The sequence below is a fragment of the Colletotrichum higginsianum genome, chromosome 5 (genome assembly GCF_001672515.1).
Source record: "Colletotrichum higginsianum IMI 349063 chromosome 5, whole genome shotgun sequence".
Taxonomy (NCBI): Eukaryota; Fungi; Ascomycota; class Sordariomycetes; order Glomerellales; family Glomerellaceae; genus Colletotrichum; species Colletotrichum higginsianum.
The window spans coordinates 2,736,603-2,763,761 of record NC_030958.1 but is presented as its reverse complement, the minus strand read 5'-3'; the positions used below and the strand labels follow the sequence as shown (position 1 = coordinate 2,763,761).

Genomic DNA, 27,159 nt, shown 5'->3' with positions numbered 1-27,159 from the left:
TGTGGTCGGCGAGGTTGGCAGAGGGGCTTGCGTAAGTGCGTGATATTCGGAAGGCCGAAGCCGGGAAGGCCGTATGGTAGCTAGCCAGCAGCCTGCGCCGAGAGGCCCCCCCGGTGGGGGACCTTCCGAGTGCGGGGCGGTCTGCATGCTGACGAGCCCGCCCAGGGAGGGGAATTGGCTTCTCCGACGGTATTCTCAGCGGTCTCCAACGGACTACGTGCTGAGTTGATGGTGCATTTCGATTTTCCTGGCCGTGAGCCCGCCACGACACGCCAGGCTTGTTTTTAGTGGTTCCTGTCAGCTGGCCTTGTCGCGATGAACAGCATAAGTACATTGAGCTCAGTCATCTGGTAGGTAGTAGATTGGCTCTTGAAAGATGATGTATTCATTGAAATGAACATAAGCCGAGCTTCAAAACTTTGGCAAAAGTAACAGCCTGGCGACAGCGCAATACCCGAAATATTACCAAGGCTAAATATCCCTCTGCGGAATGAGTTTGGATTGTCAAGAAGCGCCTTCTAACCAGCCAGTAGGGGCTAGCGGTACGTACCCCTTCCATACCGACAGGCGGTTTGGCTGCGAGACTGAGTAGCGGCGCTGTGAGTGGCTGGCTCACCTTGACTGGGCCCCTGGGGACACATGTGACATGGGGTTCGGGGCGGGGGAGGCGACCTCTTCCCCACATGACCTCATGGAGACTTATCCTAAACCCACGGCCAAAGTAACATGTGAAGCCTGGCCTTGTCTCTTTTAGGACTAGCGTATACTGTCGGCTTTGGAAAGAGAAGCTGCCTCGGCTCTCTCTGCGGCATCCGTGGAACGTCACGCTGCCATCCCCAGACGCTTTGCCGGACATGCTGAGTTAGAAAACCACATGCCCTTCTCCCCACGGTCTATTGCTCTTTCATCCCATTGATCAACCTTGCGAACATTTCACCCGTCTGCCATTCCCTCAGCCCATACTCTCAATACCTAGGATTTACATTACCATCTGTACTTCATTTAGCGACTGCTGTCCTTCTTCTCCTCCTCGTCATTTTTCTTTCTTCCAATTCTACAGACACCATGGCTGGTCAGCTACGCTTCGACGGCCAGGTTGTTGTCGTGACGGGCGCTGGCGGCGGCTTGGGCAAGGCCTATGCCACCTTTTTCGGTTCCCGCGGCGCCTCTGTCGTCGTCAACGATCTCGGAGGCTCCTTTAAGGGCGAGGGCACCTCGACAAAGGTACGATCCAACACGGCGGCATTCTCCAATGCCAGAAAAAAGCTAACACGGGTCGATTACAGGCTGCAGATGTCGTCGTCAATGAGATCAAGGCTGCCGGCGGCAAGGCCGTGGCCAACTACGACTCGGTCGAAAATGGTGACAAGATCGTCGAAACGGCAATCCAAAACTTCGGTCGCATCGACGTACTGATCAACAACGCCGGTATCCTGCGAGACATCAGCTTCAAGAACATGAAGGATGAGGACTGGGACCTGATCATGAAGGTGCACGTCAAGGGCTCATACAAGTGCGCTCGTGCAGCGTGGCCCCATTTCAGGAAGCAGAAATACGGCCGTGTCATCAACACTGCGTCAGCCGCCGGCCTTTTCGGTAGCTTCGGCCAATGCAACTACTCTGGTAGGCATCATAACCAACCCAAAAACAAAATTTCATTGGGCGCCGCCGCGTCCTGCTAACACGCTGCACAGCTGCCAAACTTGCTATGGTTGGCTTCACTGAAACATTGGCCAAGGAGGGTGCCAAGTACAACATTCTGTCTAATGTCATTGCACCAATCGGTAAGCACAACGTGTGACAAGCGTAGCGGTTACGGGAGTTCCCGTGAGCTAACTGGATGAACAGCCGCCAGCCGAATGACCCAGACTGTGATGCCGCCTGATGTGTTGGAGATCTTGAAGCCCGAATGGGTTGTTCCCCTTGTAGCCGTACTGGTACATAAGGACAACACCGACGAGAACGGCTCCATCTTCGAGGTTGGCGGTGGCCACGTTGCTAAGCTGCGCTGGGAAAGATCCAACGGTCTTCTTCTCAAAGCCGACGACAGCTACACCCCCAGCGCTGTCATCAAGAAGTGGGACCAGGCCATCGATTTCTCCAAGCCCCAGTACCCCTCCGGCCCCAATGACTTCCTGACCCTCTTGGAGGAATCCATGAAGATGGGACCCAACGAGCAGGGCGAAAAGGTCGACTTCACCGGCCGTGTTGCCCTAGTTACTGGCGGTGGTGCTGGGTAAGTTCTCCGGCAGTGTGCAATGGATCGCAACTAAAGAATCCCAGTATCGGCCGTGCCTACAGCCTGGCATTTGCCAAGCACGGCGCTACAGTCGTTGTCAACGATCTGGCCAATCCCGACGACGTGGTAAACGAGATCAAAAAGATGGGCGGGAAGGCAGTCGGTGTCAAGGCTTCGGCAGAAGACGGTGATGCCGTCGTCAAGGCTGCCATTGATGCCTTCGGTCGCATCGACATCGTCGTCAACAACGCAGGTATCCTCCGCGACAAGGCCTTCAACAACATGGACGACAGCCTTTGGGACCCCGTCTTCAACGTCCATCTGCGTGGTACATACAAGGTCACTAAGGCCGCCTGGCCCTACTTCCTCAAGCAGAAGTACGGCCGTGTGATCAACACCACGTCCACTTCTGGAATTTACGGCAACTTTGGCCAGGCCAATTACGCCGCGGCGGTGAGGCTTCTCAGATCGCCTTGCTTTTTATTCAAATAACTGACATCTGCCAGAAATGCGGTATTCTCGGGTTCTCCCGTGCGCTGGCGCTCGAGGGCTACAAGTACAACATCTATGTCAACACCATTGCACCTAACGCCGGCACTGCAATGACGCGGACCATCATGCCCGAGGAGATGGTTCAGGCTTTCAAGCCCGACTACATTGCGCCTGTTGTCCTCGCCCTGTCCAGCGACAAGGTTCCCAAGAACCCCACTGGCGGTCTGTACGAGGTTGGCAGCGGCTGGGTCGGCCAGACCCGCTGGCAGAGAACTGGCGGTCACGGTTTCCCCGTCGACACCCCCTTGACCCCCGAGGAGGTTCTTAAGCACTGGGATGCCATCAGGAATTTCGAGGACGGTCGCGCCGACCATCCCGAGAAGACCCAGGACGGCCTACAGAAGGTCATGGCGAACATGGAGAACAAGAGCAACAAGGTATGACTTTGCACCTCCTGAACAGCATCGGCGCGACTTGTAAAGTAGCAATAGTTTCAAACACAAATGACAAGTATTGATCAACCGTCTTGTAGCAAGAGGCGCACTCTGATGGCGACAGCCAATACCTCGGCGCTATCAAGGCCGCATTGAAGGCCGAGGGCAAGGGCACCGAGTTTCAATACGAAGAACGTGACGTGATGCTTTACAATTTGGGCATCGGCGCCAAACGCGACCAGCTCAAATATGTTTTCGAAGGCGCCGACGACTTCCAGGTTATCCCGACCTTTGGTGTCATCCCCCCCTTCAACACGGAGATGCCGTACAACTTCGACGACATCGTCCCCAACTTCTCTCCCATGATGCTCTTGCACGGCGAGCAGTATCTCGAGATTAAGAAGTATCCGATCCCTACCGCGGCGAAGCTTGTTTCCACCGGCAAGCTCCTTGAAGTTGTCGACAAGGGCAATGCTGCCATCGTCAAAAGCGGCATCACGACGATCCACGCTGAAACCAAGGAGCCTATCTTCTACAATGAGATGACGGTGTTCTTGAGAGGATGTGGTGGTTTCGGCGGCCAGAAGAAACCGGCGGACCGCGGCGCCAGCACGGCAGCCAACAAGCCTCCTGCGCGGCACCCTGATGTTGTGGTCGAGGAGAAGACGACCGAGGAGCAGGCGGCGTTGTACCGTCTGAGTGGCGATTACAAGTAAGATCTCTGCCACGAACTCACCGCCATTCTCTGATCAGAGTTTGCTGACCAATCCCAAGTCCTCTCCACGTCGATCCTGCCTTCGCCAAAATGGGCGGCTTCAAGGCGCCCATCCTCCACGGCCTTTGCTTTTTCGGTATCGCTGGCAAGGCTGTGTACGAGCGCTTCGGCCCGCTCAAAAACATCAAAGTGCGCTTCGCCGGCACCGTCATCCCTGGGCAGACGCTCGTGACGGAGATGTGGAAGGACGGTGGCAAGGTCATCTTTCAGACCAAGGTCAAGGAGACAGGCAAGCTGGCCATTGGCGGCGCCGCTGCCGAGCTGCTCGACAACAAGAGCAAGCTCTAAGCGGACCTGGCGTGTTCCTTACTTGACAGTCATGCCCGATTGACCGTCTTGCGACCGCGTCGGTATAGGATATGAGACTATGTGGTTTTGAGTATTGTGCTTTTCGCGTGGTTGATGGGCTCGGTATCAACTATGGCAGATGATGAAGATGAATTTGAATCTATGTTCCAGTTACAAAGGTGTGCCTGCTGTAAATGATGACGGCGCAACATTCCTCCCTCTCTCGCCAACATGATGGCTTGACAAGAGGGACAGAAAAAACGTCTCGGCTTGTTCGGTGCTGTCCCCATCTTTCTCATGCATTGATGGTATGCCACTCCCTAACGCCCCAAGAATGCCCACGATCCAACAAAGTGAAGCCGTACTTAACTCCGATTATCTCCTGTGAGGAACAACGCACCTCTATGCACATAAACGGTCTCGAGCGTCACACAAATATTGTCTCCACGACAAAATCGCAGAGCTCTGGCAGCGTCGGCAGCTGTCCGTTCTTGAGACGATTCTCGACCGGCGAGACCCCGTTCCTCGCGAAGCCCGTCTCCAAGAAGGCCTTTTCGGCCCCGTTGAGCTCTCGCTTCTCCGTCTCGCGCCACTTGGCCTCGGCCTCCTCTTTGGCTTGCCTTAGCACCGAGTCCGTGTCTTCGCTCTCCCACAGATTGCATCTAGTGCACTCGGTGCACGGCCGCGGGTCCCCATCCGGCCTGAAGTGGTCGCAGAAATGCCTGTACCCCTCGCCCTCTCCATTGGCACCGCCAATGTCCTTGCGGCAGACGTAACACATCTTGTAGCCACAGGGACACGTAAGCTTGTTGCAGCCCGAGTTCTTGACGAACGACGTGTGACACCGCGGACAAACACGCTTGATGGCCATACTCATCGCCTGCTCGACCTGCGTTCTCAGCGCAACCAAAGATGACTCGTTGCACACGTGAACGTCCTTCCAGGGCTTGGTGCAAGAAAGGCACGAGCTCTTCCTGCAATCGGGATCCTGGCAGGTGAACCTGAGACCACGGCGGCGTCGGCGGTGACGGCCAAGGGCCAGATGCCAGTGGACAATTAAACGGTCACCGAGTGTCTGCTTCGTGCTAACGAGGATGCAAACAAAAGACGCTAGTAGAACCACAGGAAGGAGGAAAGGCATCATGGCGATGCACACAGCAAGCAGGACGAGGCTGAAGAGACTGTCGAGTCTGACGCGTAACTGTGTTTCCTGGGCAGGGAGATATATGTCGTCCACTTCGGCATAGTTGCAGAACGGACACCGGATGAGGGGCAGACTGGATGCCAGAAGGCTGTTTTCAGCCAAACGCTGGTCGAGCTTGCGAAGGATCTCGGCGCCCTTCTTCTCCTCCAGCATGGCGCGGTGTACATGGCTGGAGGGTATGTGCCCTGGACAACCGTTCCCTTCGACAGCCAGGCACCTGAGGGTGCCATGATCTGTGTCGATGCTGCGATGCCAGCCCTGGCCAAAAACAGCCTCTGTGATTGAGTGCCGGACACAGCGGAAACACAACATGTGGCCATCAGTGTTGCAGGTTGTAAACTCCTCAAAGGTGGATTCGGTGAAGCAGCATGCACATTCATGCATTGCACCAGCCTCTTCGGCCTGCTCGTTGTTCAGGAGAACAGCCAGGCCTCGGTCATCGTCTTGCTGTGTCTGCCTGACCCGCTCTTTCAGTGGTTGAACCAGATCACGGTACAACTCAATGTCAAGCTCTGAGTTTCCTGTGGCCTTAAGCGTCGGCAGGATGGCACCTTGACCGGTCGACTTCCAGACTATCAATGGGTGGTTCTCGGCTTCGCCTGTAGCCACGGGTTTCCGGCGGAGGAATAGAGATGAGATTGTGAAGCGCCAAGACTTTGATGAGAGAGACACAAGGATCTTGCGTGCTTCGAGATATGAATAGTTGGACTCGGCAAGGACGGCGTTGATGGTGGAGCGCGAAAGACCCTTGAACTCGTGCCACGCTAGCGCTTGAACAGCGTGCTTGTACTCAGGGCTTCGAAAGGCCTCGACGCGTGGGATCGGAAACTCCTCGTGCTCCTCCAGCCGTTCTCCGCTCGCACCCGAGGTTCCGGGGCGTTGGTCGTCTACCACTCTCCAACGACCTTTGACCCAAGAAACACGATTTTTCAACAGAGCGTCAGCAACAACCGCCAAGCGTGATTCTTCCTCAAAGTTCGTCAGCATCTCGCGGAAGACCTGAATTTGGACATCGGGAAAGACGGCGGCGAGCGCCTCGAGGCTGTTGTTGAGCTCGCGGAGATCGGGGCAGTCGGGAGGAACATCAGACAGCTGGGATTCGTCGTAAATGTAGCCATGATGGGAGTTCGAGCCGGAGCTGGAGCTGGCGTCGGGTGTCTGTGGGGGTACGGTATCGGCGGATTTGTCAAGCGAGGTGGACGAAGACGAGGGTTTGAGTCGGTTGGACTGAATTTTGTCGGTGGAGGAGCCGAGGAAAGTTGTGAATCCCATCTTGTCAGTTCATGGCCGTTTTTGGCCGGGCATGGCGGAGATCGACGTTGGCAGTCGGTGGTCGGTGGTATGCGGTATGCAGGCGCAGCGCGGTTGGCAGGAGGCCTACCGCGACATGTAGACAAAGTACAATCTGTGTCTGATGCGACGTAGTGAGCAGGGCGGTATTTAGGAACGAGGCGCGCCCGGCACGAAGTTGTACTGTCTGTGGCGGATCAAGTTGGTGGCTGGCGATGTTTGCTGGATGTTGGGTCCGAGGGAAGATTCGCCGCGTCAAGTGTCAAGGATGGCACCAGCTGTGTATAGTGACCCCCGGTGGGAGATGGAGGTACCTAGGTAAGGTAGTGGACAGTGCTGATGGGCGCCTCCCGAAAGTCAGCGTACTGGCGGGGCACTTCTCGGCAACCGGCACCAACTGGTTGGAACATCCCCTTCCTCACTGCCTTTTAAATATTGTGTGGTTTGCAGACCATGCGAGGCGGGAATGAACCGATTGATTCGTAGCATTATAACGACCTTGGGGAATTGAACTCCCGCACCTGCTTGGGTTTACTGACAACATATCATCATGGGGATGAGTATCACTCGCGGGTTGTCAGGCTTTCTCACACTCGTATTCCAGTCAACCTGAACGCGAAGTAGCATCATCAGTCACATGTCTCTTGGGCATCTCTGGATTTCAGTCAGCTTTGTGTTCTTAACTCTAATTATTCTTGATCTCGCCAAACGATTCGGGCTTGAGTGGCCTCAGAGGCAGCACTGTCCAAAAAATGATGATCTCTCCTGTGTTCACGCTGGTAACCCTGGGTCGCAAGCGTCAGCTGGCTGGCATAGGACGAATGGCGTTGGTCCGGGCCGCAAAGGTGCACCACGCGCTCTACCTTTAGAAATCGGAGCACGAACCGGGAGCTTGAAGAAGAACGGAAAAGCCTCGAGGAGTCGTACATCATTCAGTTCCGACTCAAAGTTTCTGGTGATCCTAAAGCGCCAAACTTGCAGAACGCAACTTGCTACAAACTAATTGAAGACTGCGAACTCGAAAGGTGAAACGCCCATGGGTTTGGAGGTCTATCTTCCAAACGGGGTGTTGTCTGGTTCTGTATCCTTAGCGACAAGGGCCTCTGCGCCCACCAGGCTATTTCAGTATCACCCTCACCCTCACTCTCGCGTACCACGTACGTCTGTTCAAGACTTGCGATGGAGGAGACCGGCAGCACCCTTCATGCTCAGCTGTTAGGAAATCCGTTTGTATGGATGAACCTTGAGAGGTTAACTCACCTGGTGGCTGGGGAAAATAAGGGTGTCGGCAACCACTACATTTTCCCTGCGCGTGCTCGTGAAAACGATGACCTCGGCAATGTCCTCGGGGGTCAAAGGCTCGCAGCCGCTGTGAAAATCGTCAACACACTAACTCACGCACTGGGGTGACAGCCCATCATCACTTACGCGTAAACGGCATCGGCCTTGGATTTGTCGCCGTAAAAGCGGACAACGGAGAACTCCTGCGCCGTGTTAGTCCCCGCAGCTCGCACTAGATATGAACGTCGGCCGAGGCGGGCGGACTTACAGTCTCGACCTGACCGGGGTCGATGCCAATGACGCGGATGCGTGTCGAGATTAGCTCTTTTCTCAAGCTGTCGGTAAAACTGCGCACTGCTGCCTTGGTTGCGCAGTAGATGGAACCACCGGGGTAAGGCTCACGGCCTATGGCCAGAAGCGTCAGTGATTGGCGCAGGTACTTGATATCAGAGCAGGTAGCGCGACTTACCCGCAATGGAGCCAATGTTGATGATATCGCCTGAACCGCCATCAGGGCGCGCCTTGAAAATGGGGAGAATGGCCTGAGTCACGTTGATGAGACCGGTGACGTTAGTAGCGAACATGACGTTGATGTCCTCCTCAGCGATCTCAGGCGCCTTGGCAACTCCCTTGACGAGGCCTCTGTCATGTCCGGTCAGCATTTGTTCCAAGGCAAATAAACAGACCTTCGTTACATACGCATTGTTAACCAGAATGTGAATGTCGCGGAACTCCTCAGGCAGGTTGGGCACGAGCTGGCGAACCTCCTCGGGCTTGCTGACATCCAACTTGACGGGGTGAATCTTGACACCGTCACCGACCTCCTTCTGAATGTCGGCGGCAATCTGCTCGAGACTGTCGATGCGACGGGCGGTCAAGACGAGCTTGAGGTTGTTGGGTGCAGTCCGGGCGTATTCAAAGGCCGTGCTCTTTCCGATCCCGCTCGAGGCACCGGTGATGAGCACAGTTTTGCCCTCGAGGCGCTTTGCGGCGGCAGACATGATGGTTCTGTGGTTGAAGGTGTATTGAAAGAGAGGGAATAATCGGGGCAGTTGCTGACGAAACAAGATTGAAGAGCAGAAAGTACGAGTTATCTGAATGCAACGGGGCATATGTGAAAACAGGAAAAAAGACCCGTCGCTAGGCTCGAGATCGAAACTGTTGCTAATATATACCCGAGGGATGCTTGGTTCGAATAGTTCAGGAGAAGGTCGGATTCGCACTGCTTGCCTGATTGCCGTCCAATGGCTCTTGAGACAAATAGCTCTCAACACGTTTCCGACTGCAGAGCGACGGATAAGACGAGAGGGGCAGAGCGAACGGGACGGCGCACGGAATGGACGAGCCCCACACTGCGGGGTTTCCACCGCCCGATAACCGGCGGGGACAGCATGATTGCATCATTTGACTGATGCCTCTCGCACAAGAGCTCACGGCCTCTCAGCAGGAGCTGAGAGGGGACACCGAGGGGGCTGGAGATGGGTCTATCGGCGTTTACTGGGGCTTTTTGGGGTTCTTGAGGCACCTTGAGGCTTTTACGCCGATGAGGTGATTGCAAACTCCGTCTTGACAGCATTGGCGGATTATTCTACCCCCGCACCAACTGCCTACACCCCAGGCATTACAACGTGGCTCTCAGTGTTATACACTATTCGTACCTACAGAGAATGTGAACTTGCTTGGACGACACTCGGTTATTTCAACCCACGGGTTCCAGACAAAGTGGGAGGAAGTTGAAAGCAGGGCTCGAAACGATGCCTGTGTGGTATTTCTCACGAAGCTACACAGAGCCGCTGGATTTGTCATCGACGATCTCCGCCCTGGCCAGTGGCCTATAAAATCTGATGTATCCAACATTACAACATAACAATATAAAACTTTCCTTCGCATCAATGTGTGCAAAGCCATACATGTCTTTAAGAACACCAGAAACGCCATGCAAATGCTTTGACCATAAAACCCCGGGCCCGATGACTGATAGCTTAATCCGTTGCGTTAGAAGATACCAGCGTTGTCGCCGCTGATACTCTCCGACGTCTTTCCACCTCAATATTGATGTGCATCTGTCGTTGCTCCTCGAATGTGATTCTGTTTCGGCGATAGACTCCTAGGCTAAAGAGGATCGCTATGCCCGACAGTATCGTCCCGACATGCATGTCTTTCCGGAAAGAGTCCGTATATGCTTGGCGGACGGACGTGGCTTGCGCCTCCGTCAGGTTCATCCCCGCTCCGTGTAACGATGACAGTTGCTCCGGGCTGACTACGCCAGCCAGGTCGCTCCGTATGAAGGTGCCTAGGATGGCCGTTGACGCCGCTATACCCAAGCTGCCACCGAGAATCCGGACCTGTGCTATGATTCCCTGTGCAGGAGCTTCACCTTGTCAGTGTGCTGAACCGATACCATTGAATTCAAAGTGCTCACCGTGGTCTGAAATTTCCGACTCTGTTGCTCCCAACACGGTAGAAGAAGTGGCGGACAAGCCAAAGCCGAAGCCGATGAACGTAAGGAAGCCAAGTGCTTTAGGTTCCAGATTAGCAGACGAAGACAATGTTGTCATCAAACCACACCCAAGGGTCATGAAGCAGCTAGCTACTGCCGTGGTCTCGAAAAGCCGATTTTTGGTCTTATTGGCAATCCCGCCAAGCGTGGTGCCCAGTGCAACAGATCCAAGCATCGGGAGCAAAAGTATACCCGCTAGTAACGAGCTCTTACCGTGGACGACCTGTAAATAGATAGGGAAGGCGTAGATGACAAGAAGATACGGAAACCCCAGAAACATCGTGTTAAAGATGGTGGCAACGTACACGCGGTTGCGTAGTAGACGGATCGGGATGGCGGCCATGATGCGGCTGTTCCAAATCTTGAAGACAAGTGTCTCCCAGCCCAGCAGCAGAATGAAGCATATCCCGCCAATAGTGACGGGAACGACAAATATGGCTTGTGACCACTTATTGCCGTCTGTTCCGGCGTTCTGGAATGAAAATACAACAAGTACCGAGGCGGTGACGAGGAGAATAGACCCCACAAAGTCTAACTCCTTCCACGTCCTATGTTGTAGAGTGGGCAGGTGCCTGGCATCGGGCCACGTTGAGTAAAAAACAAGTAGCGAGACGAAGCCAATGGGGCCACTGCGATCATGTTAGTATCCGCGTTGATCGGTTCTCTGAGTAATCTCGTGTGGAATACAACCGAGAAGCACTCACTTTATCCAAAATATCCAACGCCAGGAGGCATAATGGGTAAGAATACCTCCCAAGACCGGCCCTAGCACGCCAGCACTTGCAATAACCATGCCCACAAGGCTGGAAATGTACTGCAGCAAGTGCTTCGGTGCGACCTCTGGGAATATTATCATTGTGATGGAGTACAGACCTGGCAGTGGTTTAGATGATGGTGATTTCTTAGAGATATGCACAACTCACCTGATCCTCCCAGCCCTTGCAAGGCGCGGCATGCCACCAACTGTTCCAGGTTCTGGGAGAAGCCGCAGCCTAGTGAGAAGGCAAAAAATATGATGAAGCTCGCGAGGAAAGCATTTCGTCGGCCCACAATGTCGGATACTCGCGCAATCAGGACAGCACAACTCAAGTAGGTAAGGGTGTAAGCCAGAGCAACCCAGTTGATGAGGTCTACCGACTCAAACTCTGCACCGATTGTGTACAGGCTCGTTGCTACAATGGAAGCGTCCAACATTGAAAGGAACAATCCAAGGCAGAGCCTGTGCAGCAGGTAAGCATGAAAAGTCTAGTAATATCGGGTGGCAACAGAGAAAAGGAGAAAGAAAAGAGTGCCAGTGCATACCCAACACTGAGAACCCAAAACCGCCATGTCGGGAGTGTGGCATCTCTGTACTGGTGTTCTGAGGGGATCTCAGTCTTGCTAGCCTCGACATCCTCGTTGGTTTGACCCATGGTTCGAAAAACTCGGTGGTTGAAAGACTCGCTGTACCCAGGAGTAGTAGTCGAACCAAAAACAAGCGTCGAAGAACTTTCTTGGTGATCTTTCCGACGTGGGAGAAGGCTCGAAATCCAGTACTGTATGTCTAGCGGTGCTGGGGAATGGCCCCCCTAGATATGGATGTCGTGTTTCCTAACAGTACGTCCCTTTCTGGCCCCGAAGTCTTTCAGAGTCGGGCCAATGACGAAGACAATGACGAGAGGGAAAAAGGTGAGGAGGATGATCACAACGGCCTGTGAATCACAGATATGGCATTGGTAGACGAGGTACCGGTGCAACTCATAGTGAAGGATGCTACAACAAGCTCCGAAAACACATCTGACCAGAGAGGGTGGTTGTGGGAAGAGAGTGCGAAGTACGGGATAGTCAGCGACGCCACGAAAGGCCGTGACCAAAAAGAACAGGTGCCATGTTCAAACGCAACAACCTAGTCGGCGTTCGGCGTGACGAATTGATAGGGGGAAGAGCGTTCGGCGTTCAGCGCAATCGCTCTCACTAGCTCCGAACACTCATTTTGTTTGTCCCTGCCCCGATGCTGCCGGCCGTAAGCGGATCCCCGTTCGCGAATGCGGCGTGGAGCCGGCACGCCACACCAACCGCGGACGGTCAAACAACAAGGTAGTGAGTGAGACCTACCATTGCTAGCAAGGCCACCGAAGAAGGGAGAAGACATTCTAGGGCCGATTTCACCGCCTCCTCGCTCGGCGGGAGAATAATAGCCCTGACGGTCGGGTTGGTGGTTGGCTTTAGTACCGGCGAGAATCGTTTATTTGACGAGGCACGTGTTTGAGCCCGGCCCGACACACCAAGGCCGTTAGGGCATGGGCGTAACGTTGGTCCAACCTCAACCTGGCCAAGAGCAGCTCATCGGCAACGCCCCAGGTCTTCGGCACCGTCTGTACCGTCACTTTGGATTTGGAGTGATTCCAGAACCGTGGTTCGACCAACGCCATCTCCAATGCCGATGCCGATGCCGACACGCAACAGCCAGTAGTCCTACCAATGTGACTTCGCAACACCGAAGCCAAGCTGCCATGTGTGCAGACACCCTAGCCTCTAGCGGAAATGGACGAAAGAGGCGACCACGTCAGCCAAGAATGTTTGGGCAGGTCCTTCCCATACAAAAGTATTGCAACCGACATCTCGGTCAAAAAGGACAACAGCTGCCGATACTAACTAAGTGTGGGACCAGCCCATCTTGCGATGCCATTCTTTCTGGTTACTTTGGCTGGATGCCGTGGCAGTTTCAACAAGGCAGCAGTTAGTTCTCAAGTGAGAAGAGGTTTCTGGCTGTGAAGCAAGAAAGATGCATTGAAAAAGCAAGTCCATGAGAGGACATTCTGAGCTCCCATGGAGTGTTTGGTTGCAGCATCCAAGGCTGTCAAAAGAAAAACATGAAAATGTCGCAGTCCCGCAGGCCGTGTTGCTTATTCGTCGGTCACGTTTGTTCTTGTGCGTTTGGATTTGAGCACATACCACAATAATGGGTAGTATGAGAATCGAGCCGTCGGACGAGGAAAGAGATGAAGGTAGGTCCGTTGGGGGTTGCCTAGCGTTGAGTCGAATGCCAATGGATTTCAGAATGTCTGAAGTGAGGTGAGAAAGAAAGCGGAATGGTTACTCCACCACTGCATCCTAGGTAGGTACCTACCTAGGTTGAAAGCGCCTGTGGAAGGTAAGGATACCTTAACTTGATACCTAGCGATTTTACCTTAGGCAGCCAAGGAGGGGCAGGGAATCTTGCCTGCTTACCTCATTCGTGCCTCTACCAGAAAGCGCACCGTGCGAATGATCCCTGCACTTGCGACGCTCTGGCGAGCAGCAAACACACTGATACCCTCAGTCTTGCTTCGACGACATCACCCTGCCCACGACAGTGTCAGCATCTTGTCATTACCGTTAGTGTGGAAAAGTACGGAATATCTTTCGAATTTCGCACGAGGGGTACAGGGCATCCAGTGCTTCGATCAGAGTGCGAGCTGCCCCCAGGTGAAGCTTGAACTTCGAAGTCAATCAACCCCCGCTTCTACTGCAGTGCAGCCTCACGACGACATCTGCCCACTATGACAGACATCATTATCAGCCAGGCCCCTCCGGCCCTCTCCATCCCTTCTGAAAAGGAGAAGAAGTATGACCGCCAGCTTAGACTGTGGGCTGCAAGTGGCCAAGCTGCTCTGGAGTCTGCCAGCATTTTGCTCGTGAACTCGGGCTCAGGAACTGTCGGCGTTGAGACCCTCAAGAACCTTGTTCTCCCTGGTGAGCAACCCGCAAACCATCCCGCCCTTGCCCTGATCAGACCACTAATTATATCTAGGTATTGGGAAGTTTACAATTGCCGACAATTCCACCGTGAGCGAGGCAGACCTCGGTGTCAACTTCTTCCTGGACGAGTCTCATTTCGGCAAGTCCAGAGCCCAGAGCTGCACTGAATTACTTCTGGAACTCAACCCTGAGGTTCAAGGTGACTGGTATCCTCGAAATCAGGTACGAGCTAATGGTTCCTGTATATGTCACATTGGCAATGGCTAACGTTGAAATAGGAAGCCTGGGACCTCCACCGTCTTCTGGACAGCCCAAGCCCTTTTACTGTTATTCTATACACACTACCCATGGAGCCCGAAGACCTCAAGACACTTGAGTCTTATAGCCGAGAACAAAAGACGCCCTTGGTTGCCATTCATTCGGCTGGTTTCTATTCTTACTTCAGCATTCGGCTTCCTAGCGTTTACCCCATCGTCGATACCCATCCAGATGCAACCTCGACCACAGACTTGCGGCTTTTGGACCCATGGGAAGAGCTGGAAGCGTTTGCTGAAGGAATGACCAGAGACATTGAAAACCTCAATAACCACGACCACGGACACTTACCCTTTGTGGTCATTCTTTTGCACTACCTCAAGGTCTGGAAAGCGTCCCACAATGGCGCCGCACCGAGCAACTACAAGGAGAAAGTTGAGTTTCGAAAAATGGTGGCCGACGCCACCCGAACCGACAACCCAGAAGGTGGCGAAGAGAACTTCGAAGAGGCCGTGGCCGCAGTCTTGAAGACCATCCTGCCCCCGCTTCTCCCATCTGCTGTCAAGCAAATCTTTGAGTATACGCACGCCAACGACGTAAGTCAAATCTCGTTCACCATGTGACTCGCAAGAGGAAGCTGAGTTGTCAATTTCACAGAGCGTGGCAAAATCGACCTTCTGGGTCATTGCAGACGCAGTCAGAGACTTCTACGAAAGACATCAATGTTTGCCTGTGCCGGGCGGCCTCCCGGATATGAAGGCGCAGTCTAGCGTGTACATCGAGCTCCAGAACATTTACAAGGCCAAGGCTCGCAAGGACGCAGCCGAAGTCCTAGCCTCAGTCCGCCAGAAACCCGGTGGCGAGGGCGTCGACCCAGCCGAAGTCGAACTGTTCTGCAAGAATGCGGCCTTCGTCAAGCTAGTTGTGCCCGCAAGCGGCGGAACCGAACAACTGCGTACCGTAGCAGGTAAGCACCCTTCCGTGAAGATCGTCGAAGATGGAGGTGTCGATGCTCATCATTTCTTAGAACAAGAATTTGCCAACGACGAAATGGCTAAAGAGGGTGTGCTGCCGTTGTCACTTCTCCCCGTGTATCTTGCCCTCCGCTCCACGTCACACACAGGCACGGCATCACCGGACGATATTCTGGCCAAGATTGAGTCGCTGGTCCCGGGCACAGCCGATAACGAGCGGCTCACGCAAGCTGCGCAAGAGGTATCCCGAGCTGGTGGCGGAGAGCTACACAACGTTTCCGCCGTGACAGGTGGCATGGTGGCCCAGGAGACGATCAAAATCATCACAAACCAATACGTACCCATTGAGAGCACGTGCGTATTCGACGGCATCGCAAGCCGGTGCCAGATTCTTCATCTATAGAGCCGGAAGCGCCTTCCAGCCCGGCGCTCTCAATACCCCTGGCTCGTCAAATCGTGCAACAATAGACCCTGCTCCATGACGTCCAGGGGGGGGGAGCCTTGTCGGCTAGGGTTGCTGGCCTGATTGAGGCGTAGTAGTCTAGCTGGAAGATTATGGTCCGCGACGTATACTAGAAGATGTTCGGCACTGCTATCCGGCACGGAACTCACGGGACCTGGAGGGGATGAGTGCGACCGTCTTGGAGGAAGTCAACATGGTAGCGCCTAGAGTGCGACAGCTGAAGGTTCCGGAGTCGATATGTCGAAAGGGGGGGGCGTAACATCTCTAGCGCGCTGTTGAGTATTTCGCAGGGCTGGTGGATGTTACCTTCCGATGCTACCTCATTAGACCCTGGCGACGGATATGTGGTGTCTGGATGTGTGGTGTTTGGGCGGAGATCACATCGGACCGCAGTCCCTTCCAGAGGTTCAGGGTGAAGTTCCAATGGCCCGGACATTGCGGAGTCTCTCGGCGCAAAGAGATGGCGAGGTCAACGAAAGCAAACGAATGGAACGGTGAATAAGATGTTTGCGAGCGCCACTACCCAGAGCTCTACCTCGGCGCTCATATTGGTTTCACAAGAGGAAGCATAACGAAGAGCCAACGGCCCCATGTGGCTAACAACTACAAATCTCAAGTGATCAACATGCCTATATGTCTCTTGTTAAATGAAGCTTGTCAGTGAGTCAAGCGCCTTCATCAACATGTCGTGGCGAAGCCATTACACGTATCGCGAGGTTGGTGTAAGGCCCCAACAACCTCAGTCGGTACCAACGCAAGGTGGCTTGGAAATTGACGGGCCTCCAAGCCGGGACTGACCCGCAGCAGAGGAGTAAGTGTTGTTCCCAGCCGCCCCCAGATCTATACGGCTTGTTCTCCGATTGAGGTAGTTGTGGAGTGTCGGAAGACGATTCGGACTGCCTGAGAAGCGGCACAGATGACGGGCCGCGCCTACACAGTTCTTGGGGTCCGTCGACTGACTTGGGCTCTGGTAACCCTTCCTGAAGGGGAAATCCTCTCGTATCACGAGCACGGCAAAGAATGCCAGGGGGTGCAGGGATACTGGGAGGGCGCGATGTGATGGACCAAAGACGAACCCCGAATTGACGAAGTGGCTCCAGGATCCCGGTCGGAAAGAAAGGAATGACGAGGAAGGAAAGTCTCGGCGCCTCAGATGAGACGTGAGTCTGGTGGCAATAGATGATGCACTGGGCTAACTGCTGCCGAAGAGATGCGGGTGATAGCCCATCCTTTGATTCGGTTGTCACGATTGTGAGAAGAGCGGCGGCAGCAGCGAGCTTCGGCTAGCTTTCCGAAGGATGCACTCTGGGATGATGGGAGTTTCGGAGAGGAAAACAGAAAGAAACAAAGAGAAAACCCGCGAGCTGACACCTGCGGGTCTGTCCTATTTTCCCGTCATGGACCGCATTCGTCAGTACATGAGCCACTGACAGGAACAGGTGGGCGAACATGGCGCGCGCATGTGTGTGTGTGTGTGTGTGTGTGCGGGTGAGTTAGTCTGGCCAACGTCAGCAGGCACACACTCTATTCACAACCCTCTGTCTAATCCGCATCTCCACTCAGAGTACGAGTGATTAGAGTGATCGTGGCGGCCCAACGAGTGATAGGCGGTGGAAAGGGGGGGGAGGGGGGGTATGCTCGAGTAACTGTGTAAGTGGGCTGGACACCTTGACACAGGTGGATATTCTCGCCTGTGCAGATTTGTTCCACATTGAGCGGCAGGCGTAATCGCCCGGGACGAAAAGGGATCATTTTTGACGACATCGCGCAAAGGTGTGTGAGAGGCGGTTATCCGGAGGTCCGGAGCAGCCTGCGTGCGATGGGGGATTCGAAAGACTCGACTTGATTGTCAAATAAATATGGTTATTCGTCAGAGAGACTGGGTCAGGTTGATCCATATATCTGGAAGTATCCAATATTCGAGATGAGAATCAACCAATGGCAATACTGGTTGATACTCCAGACTTTTTGGGAAAGCATCTGTAGAACACGATGACTTGGAAGAAAAAGATAGACCTTAAAACGACGGAAGCGAAACACACAACAGACAAACCATGCCCGCCCGCGCGAACCTATCTCCATGGAGAGACGGATCGCAGTGCGGTTCTATCCACAACTGACGCATAAACATAGGCGTCTTGACTTGCCGCAATAGGACGATGGGCACAATACGACACGTATCCGTGCTCACGAAGCGGGTTGAATGTTCGCAGGCGGGCTCGCTGCCCGTGAACCAAAGGGGGACGTGCAAATGAACGATGGCTCGTTGCCGGGCGTAGCCGTCGCGCAGCCGAGCGAGATGCGTCAAGTAAGATAAGCACGTGTCGATGGAGGAGGTGGCGGACCGAGTTGCTTTACTTGGAGGGGCTGCAGGCCGGCTGGCCCTGTCAGAAAGCCAGATTAGACGACACGTACGACGTACGTACGACTTTTGCTCTCTCTCTCATTCTTGCCAAGGCGCTGGCTACACAGTATATTCCCGCAGTTCTTGCTGTAAGTCTCTTGGAAGAGCTTCTCGTCAACATCGTGGCTTGCAATTCATCGAAAGCTAAAGGCTGTCCTCGCAGAACGGGACAACGCCCCAAATTCCAGCAGTACAAGTTTGGCAGATTTTCGACAAAGTTGGACAGACTCATCAACTCGACATTGGATATAGGTCGATACAGGAAAGCATCCCACCACCCATGCTTCATGCAAACACACGCATCCCTGCCTCCTCAACCCGTGACTCTCGCATCCCCGCAGGTTGGGATGCGGCTGGACGGCAGGCGAGGGAGCAGGGACGGTTCGCCGGGTCTGACAGCCTTCAATGTTGCGCAATCCTGAATCCGGGGAACCATACACCTGACTGTCCTGAAGATCAGCTTTTGCGGGAGCCATAGATGGGCTACTGCAAGAATGCCTGGTCGGACGACTACGTGAAAAGCGCCTTCTCCCTGATGACCAACATGGCCAAAAGTGGCTTCTGGGGAACCATGCATGTCGTGGCTCACCAGGGCAAGCGCCTCATGGCTGCGGAGTCACCGAAGCACAGCCTTGTTTTTGGCGGCGTAAGAAGCAACACGTCTAGTCGCACCATTGTCTACACCAAGAGCCGGCATATTCTGTGACCAGATAGATTAGCGACAGACATCCACGGGTATCGTGCCCTCCTCCCTGACAGGTTGACGGGAAGCTCGTTGCCCTTGGTACCTACGTGGCTAGGTGGCTCGAGAGCGAAGAAATGTTCTTTCCTCGGCAGCCTCTGCGGAAGGAAGACAGGGCCCAGCCAGGTCAGAGGCGGGCGTCTAAGTGCATGCTAGTGTCGGCTGGCCGGATCGAGTCTGCCACAGTCAGTGTGACCTAAGAATTACTCTGGTTCCTTCTCTGATCGACCGAAAGGGGCGACGTTGTGGGGTAGCGAGTGCCCAAGAAGTGCAGGTGCATTGCATGAGGTCGACCACAGAGTGAGTGTACAGGTCGTTGCGGAAGAACACGGAAGAACACATGACAAGCGCATTAGCCAGTGTCCGACCCGGTGCGTGAGCATAGCCAGGTGTAAGTACACGAGTGTGGTCAGCAAGATGACCGCGAAGGCGAGTTGTACACACAGCAGGTCATCGTGTAGGCCGTCCGTCTGCTGGATGTTCAACCCCACAAGAGACGAGCTGCTTAATGCCCGCATTGGCAGGGATGTCAAATGATGGATACAATATCCTTTACTTCAGGCAAATCTCGTCCGTTGGCGGATAGCGGGCGGCAGACGAGAAGCCGGGGTATGGGAACGGTTCGTCGGGGAGTGGTGCCAGCCACACATGTGCGACCAAGCAAGCCGCCGCGTGATGAGCGAGACGTCGGCCACCCGGTATGCTATGCGTGCAGTGTAAACTCGTCAGGTACTATCCTGCCGTCGGCCGTTCATGTCCCCTCTGTCGGGCCTTGAACCTGGCCTGGTGACAATCAAGGAAGGCCGGGGATTGGGAACCAAACCAGGCGAGGACGAGTTGAGAATGTAAGAACATGGTTGGAGGAACCAGATTTACAACGGAATGGTGTGTGGGGAGAGAGAAACTGGGGTGGGAGTGAAGATGGAGTCATATGGGGCGGGCGGCAGAGTCTAATAGAGAGAAGCGCATGCTGGCCTGACATGGATGTGTACCTGAGCCGCCTCTTCGGTCTGGCCAGGTGCCGTGTCGTTTTCTCATGCTGGTTGAGAACCGGAAAGGAGACCCACGATGGACGGCACTGACCGACGGGACATGATTCGAAACAGCCGAAGGTTGTCGGGACTGGAGCCGAACAGCAAGGAAGGAAGGCATGTTGGCTGGGGTTGAGATACTCCGGCTTCCTGAGAGAGGCACCTCCTCCATGTGTATTGCACCTTTCATTGAACCACCGTATTGTTGACTGCCCGTTATTTGTTTACGGGTGATGAGATGTACATTCAGCGATGGCACCAAGAGGTGAAATGAGTGACCTTCATGGCCTCTGGGCTGGAGCCCACCCACTTGCCTCGAGAAGGTCCTTCACTCAGTGCAGGGTACGTGTACCGGTTATAGAGAGGGGACTGCAGAAACCCGCTTCGGCTAGGAGAACCCGAGACGTAAGGCACGATGCGAAGCGTCGAAGCGATGTGGTCCATGGGCTGGATGTCCGGAGTGCTGCATGGCCAAAGACCTGACAACGCGTGGTTGTTTTAGATGGAAACGAGTCAGATGGCAACGGGATACTGTCTCGTCACGACTTTGAGGGCCGTTTCTTCAACAGTATGTATGTGGAGACTGTTTAAAGAAGCAGGGGAAGGAGAAGGGGGTGGCGGTTGTCCCCTGGATCGGCGGTGCGGCCCTGCTTATTCTCCCCCTCCCAGAGCGAGGGGAGGGAAAGGCGATCCGTGGACAGGGGGTGGGAGGTGGGAGGAAGTGCGTGGCAGCATGTTGAGGGGTGGTTCGAAGAAGCAAGCAAAACAATAACGGGAAGGATGCGAGAGAATAGGTACACGCTTACACACACGCTGAGTGTGAAGCGCAGTTGACGCGCATTTCTTGAGTGCCCCTCTCTCACATGTCCGGCATAGCCGCACACAGGATGGTAAGAGGGACGGGAGGGAAGAAGGGTGAGTGAGTGGAGAATATGAATGGCCGGGGAAGCCATCTTAAAAAGACCAGAAAAAGAAAGTGGAAAGGGGAAGGAGGTTGCAGTCCGGGTTCGCCAATCGCGCGTTCGATGCCGGCGAACAAGATTGGGACTGACTGCCATTTGAATTGGTCTACACGGGACTCGGGTTTTTGGCAGTTTTCTTGTGAAATGAAGTAAAGAACGAACGAGCCACGAGGACTGCGAGTACGAACCGCCGTAGCCGTCCGTATCCGTACGTGGTTTGTATACGTATTTGGTTGGGCTTGAGTAAATTCTTCTTCGAGACGAGACACAGCAAGCAGCAAGCGGGTTGGAGAATAGGTAGGATCTGTGCGTCAGATGGGTGCCGCACGAATACGTGCCGATGCTTATTTACCTTTAAACTGAAGCTGGCAAGGGAGCCGGCCCCGCCCAATTGAGATTTCCCCACCAGTCAATGGCTGACGGATGTCACTGGGCACTTCAACTTACCTCACCCGCTTCGTGTGTCAAGTGGATATCTGCTGCGGATACATCGACAGCCAGCAGCTAGCAAATGAGAACCCTGGTAACCGTTCGGATGCACGATGCGATTTGTGTGATAGCGGAGTGTGCGCTGCCTCCTTTTGGTCTCCCGAAACCCATCCCATCCAAAGCTCCCCCGAGGGTAAATTGATCACATCTGGTGCATGCTTCCATCATTCACCCGGGTGTGTATCTCACACTTGAACCAAGTCTTTCCTGATTGGTTTTGCCAACATGGACAGATACCCCACTCATCAGTTTCCCCACCCCCGGACCACCCTCCCTCCCTCCCTTTCCTGTCTAGTATAGTCTTTTCCTTCAGTCGTTCATCATGATTCTCGTTTTATTATTTTCGACTACATTTTTCCCACCAAATTCCCTCCCTCTTTTTCAAGCTTCCCCTCACAACCCCGCCCTGCCTCACCTGTTAATTAATTTAGCAATTTACTTACCGGGCCGTCCAGAACGATACCTCATCCCTCTTCTTACGCCCCCTCCCTCTCACGGGCGGCACCATCATCCTCCCGAGGAAAAACGGGACCAAGGAAATGCTGGTTGCCCTTCCGAGTCTAGCTTTGCTCTTTCTTCTCCACTTTCCGCCATGTAACTTGGAAGCCTACCGTCCTCGCGCCATGCTTTTCGTCCACACCTCGAGAGGTGGGTGAAGAAGTGTGTCGTAGCACCCGAGCTGTGCCTAGCAAACATGCATTCCCCCAATTCATCCCATCTGCTACCTCCGGACGTACAGCCTTTTCGTCCCTTCTCTTCTCACGTTGCCCTTCTCCTCACGTTCCTCCTCCTCCACGTTCTCCAGATTCCCTGCCCCAATCAAACATCGTTTTCAAATCAAGTGGTGTGCGCCTCGGTCCTCCGCATCTGCCATGCCCCATTCACTCACCACTCAGACTACATGATGCCACGATACCCGTCTTGTCGGCCACAATTCTTTCTTGGCCATGGTTCTTGACTCCTGCGCCCCTGGACGAAGCATTCACTTTGCAGCCCGCTCACAAGTCACCTCCGTGGATACACAGTGCGCCAAAAACCTCTCTCTCTCTCTCTCTCTCTCTATCTGGCTTGACTTGCACAGTTCCAACTAGTCAGAACTTTTCGAGTACACCACTCACCATGTTGCGAAACGGCACATGTGTCTCGATTCGGTTTAGCGCCTTTCGCTGAACATCTCCTCTCCTTTTGTCGGTTTTAGTGCCTGAAGTCCTCGTGACACCGCACACACGCCCTCCCGCGGGGCCCGTTGTCTTTTTGGAGAAAAGACCCCGTTCCTGGCACCACGATCTCGGCCTCGACTTTGGCCACCTCTCTGGCCCGCCGCCCCTTTCCAGATGGACCTGCGCCACTGTTCCCCTCACCCTAGCTTGTCTAGCTAGGTCCCTTGGCCTGCCACATCTTTGTGAAGTCGACAACGAGAATAATTGTGTTGCATGATTCCTTGCGCTCGTCAAACCTGGAGAAACCGTTCCCTTCATTCGGATCCCATCACCTCGTCGCCTGTTCTGGTCTGGCCTGGTCTGGTCTGGTCCCGGCAGGCCAACCCTACGCCAGAGTGATCCGTCCATCCACCCCCTGTCTAATACTTTGCCCCAAGGTAGCCGACACGGTATTGATGTTCCATCGCCTTTTTTTCTCTCTTTGCACCATCTCACATATAGACCCTGGCAATCTTCCCCACACCCAATGTTGCCGCGTCGGTTCTCCTGCGGATAGCTACCGGCCTCCTCGTCAAACAAAGTAGCACTTCGGTTTACTCATCTCTCCCCCATGCGGATACACATATATGTACCTATATGTATATATATATGCGTGCCCCCCGTGTCAACATCAACGCCGTCGACAAGTTCATTTCGAGTTCTCAACAAGGATAGAGCCACAACCTTTCCATCACCCAAAGGCCTCCAACAACAGAGTTGCCCTTGGCTTCTGTAATTCATCGCCGCTGCCTCTAGGCCTTCGCGACCCCAAATCCGTGGCCGGTCCAGTTAGTGACAGACGACCTCCTCATCGGTGGTGAACATGGCACCGTTGGTTCCAGTTTCCGCCCAGGGTGGAATGTTCCATACCTGTGAGTAGTCTGCTAGCTTTTGGCACGCTGGTATTTTCTCTGGCTCACAACCGTCTAGTCCAGGGGGTAACGCCGCGAAAGCCAATAACCGATTCTCAGGAAAGCGGAAAGTCCACAAGCTCGAGCAGTTCCAAGAGAATTACAACTCCTCATGCGTGCGCTGAGTGCAAGAGAAGAAAGATGTAAGTGTCGTGCAACCTTTTCTGAAACTTCCCTTTCGCTAACAGTCATCAGCCGCTGTGATGGCCAACAGCCGTGCGGCCAGTGTCTCTCAAGCCGCGCTCCCAAGCGCTGCTTCTACGACAAGCACAGACAGCGGGTCATTCCTTCGAGGAAGACGCTTGAGGCATTATCCCAGTCGCTTGAGGAATGTCGGTCCATCTTGAAGCGCCTCTTTCCAAACCAAGACATTCACTCGCTGCTCCCGCTCTCTCGCCAGGACCTCCTTGGCTTGCTTGAACGTCCCGTGCTCGACACGCCGACGGCGCTTCCATCGCCGCCTCTCAACACCTCACCTCTCTCTCAGGAACTGGAATCCCCTGTGTGTTCCGGCTCTGAACGAGGTTTCTCCGCGCTTGAGCTGATGCCCGGCCGGGATACTGAATGGGACGAAGAGCGTCGCGGCCGCGATCCCATTCCTATCGAGGCCGACGATGTGAACGCGCTCTCGCTATCCGTGGACCGACAGTCGTCCTACCTTGGCGCTTCTTCAATCAAGGCAGCGCTAATGTGCCTGATGAAGGTGCAGCCTTCGCTCCGACACTCGCTCACTACGCCGCTCCACACCGCCGAAGTTACACACAGCTTCCCAAGCTCGCGCCAAAAGAGCGCAGCGCCCAAGGATATACAACGCATTCCTTGGTCATGGAAGGGCCAGACGCTTATTGACGCCTATTTCAAACGAATTCATGTCTTCGTCCCCATGCTCGATGAGGCCGCCTTTCGTGCCGATTATCTGGAGGGTCAACGATGTGACCCTCCCTGGCTGGCTCTTCTAAACATGGTCTTCGCCATGGGCAGCGTTGTGGCCATGAAGTCGGATGACTACAACCACATCAACTACTACAACAGGGCGATGGAACACCTGCCAATTGATGCTTTTGGCAGCAGTCACATCGAGATGGTGCAGGCTTTGGCTCTCATTGGAGGCTACTACCTCCACTACATCAACAGACCGAACATGGCCAATGCCGTTCTCGGGGCGGCCATCCGGATGGCTAGCGCTCTTGGCCTTCACCGGGAGAGCCTGGCTCAGGGTTCGAGTGACATGGTTGCCGCTGAGACCCGGCGCCGCACTTGGTGGAGTCTGTTCTGCCTCGACACATGGGCAACGACAACGATGGGACGACCGTCCTTTGGCCGATGGGGCCCTGCGATCAACATCAGGCCCCCCGAGTTTGGTGTCAACCAGGCCCGGGACTCTGCTCAGCATGCGGGGATCTTGCCACTCATTGAGAACATCAAGTTCTGCAAGATTGCCACGCAGATCCAGGATTTGCTGGCAATCTCGCCCCTCCTTCGTGCAGATGACCGTTGCAATCTCGACGGTCAGCTGGTCAATTGGTACACCAGCCTCCCCTGGCTGTTGAGGACGACAGACCCTTGCGCCGAGCCTCTGTACATCGCAAGGTGCATCATGAAGTGGCGATACCAGAACCTGCGAATGCTTCTCCACCGGCCCGTTCTCCTTAGCCTGGCCAGTAACAGCGCACTGCCCCAGTTGGCCGAGCAAGATATCACAGCCATCGAGACATGCCGTGAGCTAGCCAAACAGACCATCGAGGATGTTGCGCGGGAATGGACTCGAAACCAAATGTCTGGATGGAACGCTGTGTGGTTCCTCTACCAGGCTGCCATGATCCCGCTTGTGAGCATCTTTTGGGAGTGGAACAGTCCACGTGTTCCCGACTGGCACCAGCAGATTGAGACGATTCTTGATCTACTAGAGGCTATGGAAGACTGGTCATTGGCCGCAAAGCGTAGCCGAGAGGTTGTGTGGAGAATGTATGAGGCATCTCGACAGCCGTCCATGCGGTCAGAGAGCCCTCTGCAGGGGATGAGCAGCGATCAAGGCCTGTTGTTGGCTGAGGCAGAGCTGCACATGTCACCCATTGGCCTGGAGCCGGAAGGGATGGGCATGATGGGAATGATCGATCAGCATGGCCTCTGGGATCTGGACGGCATGTATTGGGGTCAGAGCCCAGACCAGACGGTGGACTTTTCCCCTTACGACGTTAACGAGCAAATGCTGCACATGGACTACGGCATGATGGGCAGTCAGGCCACGGCCATTGAAGGTGGCTTTTTTGTCCACTAGTGTGGCAGTCTGACGGTACATTCTCTCTGATCCGTTTACTCCTTTCTTTCTTTCTTTCTTTTCCCCTGGTATATATCTCCCCTTCTCTTACATACTTTGATCCCGTTGGAGGCAGTGAGCTTGGTGGCGGTAACTAGCTGGAGCTACTTTCCTCACGCTGATTGACATGGCTTGGACGGACACAGGGGTGGATGAGCAAGGCTTGGCGTTTCTGGAGGCGGTCGGTCACGTTGACGGGTCCCAGGAGGGAAACGGTGCCATGAGCATGGGAAAACGGTTATGACGGCGGCAGACTGTGATGAATACCCTAAATGACGATCACGATATGCATATCATTCGCTGCAGACCCAAGTAGAAAACCTACAGTGATGACGGGGCTGGGATTGGCTCAGACCCTCCACGTGGACGGATACCGCAACCCTTCATTTCCTTGCTGGAGGGTTTCTGGATACCAACAAGGTAGGATAGAGTAAAATGGGGTGTAGGTCGGACTAGGCATCTTTTAGAGTCTTACACGAAGCCAACCATGACGCTCCTGTGGCGAACGAGGCGAACAGACGGTCTGGGAGACTGGCTCCAGCTCGCAAGTGGTGTGCAGGGTCTTACATATAGCGAGGCTGTGGAATGCCATGCCACCAGTCGCTCTCGCAGCGGAAGACCAATCCATATGGTGTCCTGTCCAAGTGTGGTCGCAGAGGAATATCGGCATCAGGGACGAGCCGGCCGACGAAAAGTGCGTGGTAGTCTCAAATGGCACCGCTAAAAAAGTTTAGCATTCAAGCCTGGGCAGGGCTTCGTGCCTTGCGTCAGGTCACACAATCATTCTTGATCCAGAGGCAGGCGCTCGCACTCGGCAGATCAGCCTTTGCCACGTTTGCAGGTTGAAGGATCAAGCGTAGGCCGGCATCGACCGGGACAGAGCTAGAGCAACGTGTGGTCAGGTCGGAGCAGACGGCTCAACAACGAGCCACCATATTAGTTCAAAGCGAGGTTGACGAGGTACCATGGTCTGGAGTGACCAACTGGACTAGGATAGTTATGCAGGTAGGTATGCGAGACGACAGTTGCGATTGGATGGATAAATGTTTTGATGGACACTTCAAGATGGCTCTTTGGGTTGTCGGCCCGTAGCGATTTTTCTGCCCACCCTTCCGTTGTGATGTGAACAGAATGTGACTGAGATGTGACGAGGGAGCAGAGCCCCTGGTCGTCTCCGCTCACCAAATGT

General features: G+C 54.4%; 7 protein-coding genes across 7 annotated transcripts; 4 read left to right on the top strand and 3 right to left on the bottom strand.

The window, feature by feature from the left end:
• Positions 1-1,065: 1,065 nt before the first annotated feature.
• CH63R_07711 (short chain dehydrogenase) lies at positions 1,066-4,228 on the top strand (the record flags this gene model as incomplete). The annotated part of the gene is made up of 8 exons (XM_018302686.1): positions 1,066-1,224; positions 1,287-1,623; positions 1,695-1,784; positions 1,849-2,236; positions 2,284-2,692; positions 2,746-3,168; positions 3,264-3,877; positions 3,940-4,228. The coding sequence occupies 8 exons, from the start codon at positions 1,066-1,068 to the stop codon at positions 4,226-4,228; spliced, it is 2,709 nt and encodes a 902-aa protein (XP_018157464.1).
• Positions 4,229-4,655: 427 nt separating this feature from the next.
• CH63R_07710 (Ring finger protein) lies at positions 4,656-6,704 on the bottom strand (the record flags this gene model as incomplete). The annotated part of the gene is made up of 1 exon (XM_018302685.1): positions 4,656-6,704. One exon carries the CDS (start codon positions 6,702-6,704, stop codon positions 4,656-4,658), a length of 2,049 nt encoding a protein of 682 aa, XP_018157463.1.
• Positions 6,705-7,889: 1,185 nt separating this feature from the next.
• Positions 7,890-9,115, bottom strand: CH63R_07709 (Short-chain dehydrogenase; the record flags this gene model as incomplete). Its single annotated transcript, XM_018302684.1, has 6 exons — positions 7,890-7,934; positions 7,983-8,091; positions 8,151-8,206; positions 8,272-8,408; positions 8,473-8,645; positions 8,703-9,115. 6 exons carry the CDS (start codon positions 9,113-9,115, stop codon positions 7,890-7,892), a joined length of 933 nt encoding a protein of 310 aa, XP_018157462.1.
• Positions 9,116-9,985: 870 nt separating this feature from the next.
• Positions 9,986-11,915, bottom strand: CH63R_07708 (Major facilitator superfamily transporter; the record flags this gene model as incomplete). The annotated part of the gene is made up of 5 exons (XM_018302683.1): positions 9,986-10,380; positions 10,426-11,132; positions 11,208-11,376; positions 11,427-11,722; positions 11,806-11,915. The coding sequence occupies 5 exons, from the start codon at positions 11,913-11,915 to the stop codon at positions 9,986-9,988; spliced, it is 1,677 nt and encodes a 558-aa protein (XP_018157461.1).
• A 2,109-nt stretch (positions 11,916-14,024) lies between these two features.
• Positions 14,025-15,855, top strand: CH63R_07707 (ThiF family protein; the record flags this gene model as incomplete). The annotated part of the gene is made up of 4 exons (XM_018302682.1): positions 14,025-14,217; positions 14,276-14,445; positions 14,502-15,074; positions 15,136-15,855. 4 exons carry the CDS (start codon positions 14,025-14,027, stop codon positions 15,853-15,855), a joined length of 1,656 nt encoding a protein of 551 aa, XP_018157460.1.
• Positions 15,856-18,797: 2,942 nt separating this feature from the next.
• On the top strand, positions 18,798-19,025 carry CH63R_07706 (uncharacterized protein; the record flags this gene model as incomplete). Its single annotated transcript, XM_018302681.1, has 1 exon — positions 18,798-19,025. One exon carries the CDS (start codon positions 18,798-18,800, stop codon positions 19,023-19,025), a length of 228 nt encoding a protein of 75 aa, XP_018157459.1.
• A 4,540-nt stretch (positions 19,026-23,565) lies between these two features.
• CH63R_07705 (Fungal specific transcription factor) lies at positions 23,566-25,931 on the top strand (the record flags this gene model as incomplete). Its single annotated transcript, XM_018302680.1, has 3 exons — positions 23,566-23,614; positions 23,673-23,796; positions 23,849-25,931. The coding sequence occupies 3 exons, from the start codon at positions 23,566-23,568 to the stop codon at positions 25,929-25,931; spliced, it is 2,256 nt and encodes a 751-aa protein (XP_018157458.1).
• Positions 25,932-27,159: the final 1,228 nt, after the last annotated feature.